The sequence below is a fragment of the Plectropomus leopardus genome, unplaced genomic scaffold (genome assembly GCF_008729295.1).
Source record: "Plectropomus leopardus isolate mb unplaced genomic scaffold, YSFRI_Pleo_2.0 unplaced_scaffold29097, whole genome shotgun sequence".
Classification (NCBI taxonomy): Eukaryota; Metazoa; Chordata; class Actinopteri; order Perciformes; family Serranidae; genus Plectropomus; species Plectropomus leopardus.
Window position 1 is genome coordinate 1 of NW_024631709.1, and position 3,247 is coordinate 3,247.

The following is a 3,247-nucleotide window of genomic DNA, read 5'->3' on the forward strand; positions in this document are numbered from 1 at the left end:
CTAATTTTTTTTGCATTTTTGGGACGTTTTGCTAATTTGCACGTAATGTTTTTTCGTGTTTTTGAAAGAAATCAGAGCAGTTTTCTGAGGTTTAAATTCTTGTGAAAGACGTCTGAACGCAGCGCAAGAACAGTGATGTGGATCCAGGTGTTAAAGTTATTGCAGGTAAAACTGCCAGGGTTTATGGGTATGAAGCAGAGGATTCTGGGAGTGTGAGTGCAGAGAAACTCTTTCCTCAGCTGATGGTGAAACATGTTTGCTGCTTTAACTTCCACACGCAATATTCCCTAATCCGACTTAATCAGCTGGGAATGTGGACGGATACAGCGCACACACACACACACACACACACACACACACACACACAGTAATGATGTTTAAGTACGAGTAATTATCGCATAATTACAGCAGCAGTGTGTCGGCCTTATAAGGCCTGCGGAGAGACGAGAGGAGGAAGTCCTGAGGTCACAGCAGGAAGTTGTCTCTCTCGTTGCCATGACAACGTCAGTTGATGTGGAGAGAAAAAAACTTGAAGGTGGATTCTGTGATTGTAATCCAGTACCACAGAGTTACTCAATTTATGGCCCGCGGGCCTAATCCGGCCCCCGATAAGATGCCAAAGGCCCCCAAACATTTTCTAATTAATAATAAAAATAAAGTGATTGACAGTGTCAATTGTTCACACCCCCGACAGAGGACACAGCTAAGACACTAATGTCCTAAAGTACTAGAAATGTCCTAAAATTAGAGAAATGTCCTAAAGAAGAATTATGTTAAAATCTTTAAAACATCCTAAAATCCCAGAAATGTCTCATATTTCTAGAAATGTCTTAAAATCAGAGAAATGTCTTAAGATCCTTAAAATGTCCCAAAATTGAAAAAAAAAATTGAAAATTGTCACAAAATCAGAGAAACACAAAATTATTAAAATGTGTTAAAATTTCCAAAAATTCTCACATTTTCCTAAAATCCGGGAAATGCCTTTAAATCCTAAAAATGTGCTAAAATCATAGAATTTTCCCTAAAATACGAGAATTGTTCTAAAATCTGAGAAACGCCTTAAAATCCTGGAAATGTCCATAAAGACAGAACACTGTTGTCACCATAGCAACAGGGAGCGTTGGCGCTCGCGGTCGTTTTTATGGCGTGAAAACATAAAGCAGACGGGAGCAGGAAGGAGGTGACTGAGGAGGAGGAGGAGGAGGAGGAGGAGGAGGACGGAGATCTCCTCTTTCTCCTCCTCTGGGTCAGTTTCTCCCTCAGCTGTGTCTCAAAGGTCAGACAGTGATTTAAAGACGCGCGTGTGTGTGTGTGTGTGTGTGTGTGTAAGTGTGTTGACCAGGTGTTTGCGAGGGGGTGTGTTTTTTGGGTGTAAGTGTTGCTGGAAGTGTGAGAAAGTGTGTGTGTGTGTGTGTGTGTGTGTATGTGTGCGTGTGTGCGTGCGTGCGTGTAAAGGTCAAGCAGCCAGCAATATAGCACGCAGTGGCGGCGAAGGTGTCGGCTTACAGAAGTTCAAAGAGGAGAGGATGAAAGGAAAGGAGAGAAGAGAGGAGGCAAGGACTGAGGCTAGGACGAGAGAGAAGAGGAGAGAGGAAAGGAGATAAGGAGAGGAGAGAGGAAAGGAGATAAGGAGAGGAGAGAAAGAGTCGACAGTGAAGGAAATAAGTGGAAAGGCGAGAGGAAGGAGACAAGAAGAGAGGAAACAAAGGAAAGGAAATGAGGAAAGAAGAGGAAGACAAGAAGTTGAGGAGAAAAGAGGAGAGGAAAGGAAAAAGGAGAGGATGTGAGGACACATTGGAGGAGGTGAAAGAAGATGTAAAAGGAATGGAAACAAGTAAAGGAGAGAAAGAGGACAGTGAAGAAAGGAAAGGAGATAAGGAGAGTTAATGAGAAATATAGAACACATTTTTAAATAAAAAAGTGCTTTTTCAAAACATTTTCCCCACAAATTAATAAAGTGCAAATATTTACAGTTTTATGTGTTTTATATTTGATTTATTTAAATTTTACATTTTTTAACCATATTTAGAGGAATATTTTTAAAATATGCAGTTTCTTTACATTTTTTTTAAAAAATGACGTTTTTGGGGAGTGAAGCTGACCTCTGACCTTTTTGTCTCAGACACATGAAGATCCATGAGAAGGACCCGGCCAACAGTCTGCTCTCCGTCAGCCCCCCCTCCCCCACCAAACGCCGCCGTCCGTCCGTGAAGAGGAGGCAGGGCCCGGAGGAGGAGACCGGAGAGGAGCCGCCGAGCAAGAGGGTAAAAAAACTAATTTCAATGTTATTAATCACCGGGAGACGATGAAATTAACCCTTTAATGCCACACACACACATATCGCTCTGTGCACAAAATGCACTTTTCAAAATCAAGCTTTAAAGAATATTATGCATTAATATTGCTTTTTGCTTTCATTGGGATTAATTGTGTGTGTGTGTGTGTGTGTGTGTGTGTGTGTGTGTGTGTGTTAAGGTTGTGGAGGACACAGCGGTGGAGGAGTCGGCGGCGGCGCTCCGCGGAGGCGAGGAGGAGCTGCTGCCCTGTCCCATCTGCTTCAGGACCTGCAGCTCCAGACTGGAGCTGGACGCTCACATGGACACACACCCCGACACCGCACTGAGGTACACACACACACACACACACACTCTGAATGGATGGCTGGAAAACAAGATAATAAGTCACCAGATGAGTGAGAGAAACGGAGAGAGAGAATTTAATAAGTCACAGAGGAGAAGAGGTTTTGGGACACGCTCGGCTAGGCTTCGTTTCCATGACGACACCCCCATCCCCCAAAAAAGGAGAGTTCAAAGTTTGTCGTGTGTTCATGGTGTCGTAACCTCGCAGTTGTTTTTTCAAAGATGAAGAAGGTTCGAAGAATGAATAAAAGAGTGAATAAAGTAAGAAAAACAGCAAGGAAACAAAGGAAGGAACAACAGAGAGGAAAAAGAAAGATTTGGAAAAGTCATGAATTTGAAAAATTCAAAAAAATTATTAATTTTGCGCCAAAAAAAAATTTAAAGATTTGGAAAAATGTTTTGAAATTTTGTCAATGAAAATGTGTGGGAACCCTGAGAGAGAGAGGGATGAAGGAAAGAAAAGCTGAAAAGAACGGAAGAATTAACAGAATGAAAGAAGGGAGAAATTAATTAAAGCAGTAAAATGAACGACATAAAGACAGATGGAGGACTGAGACATAAAGTTTGTCAGTGAGGAAGAAAAGAAACTTAAAAAAATAAAAGAGAGA

The 3,247-nt window shown here is 41.7% G+C and overlaps 1 protein-coding gene across 1 annotated transcript; it reads left to right on the forward strand.

The window, feature by feature from the left end:
- Nucleotides 1-2,068: 2,068 nt before the first annotated feature.
- LOC121938299 (ras-responsive element-binding protein 1-like) lies at nucleotides 2,069-2,922 on the forward strand. Its single transcript, XM_042481564.1, has 2 exons — nucleotides 2,069-2,264; nucleotides 2,476-2,922. The coding sequence occupies exons 1-2, from the start codon at nucleotides 2,127-2,129 to the stop codon at nucleotides 2,863-2,865; spliced, it is 528 nt and encodes a 175-aa protein (XP_042337498.1). The 5' UTR covers nucleotides 2,069-2,126; the 3' UTR covers nucleotides 2,866-2,922.
- The last annotated feature ends 325 nt before the right edge of the window (nucleotides 2,923-3,247 follow it).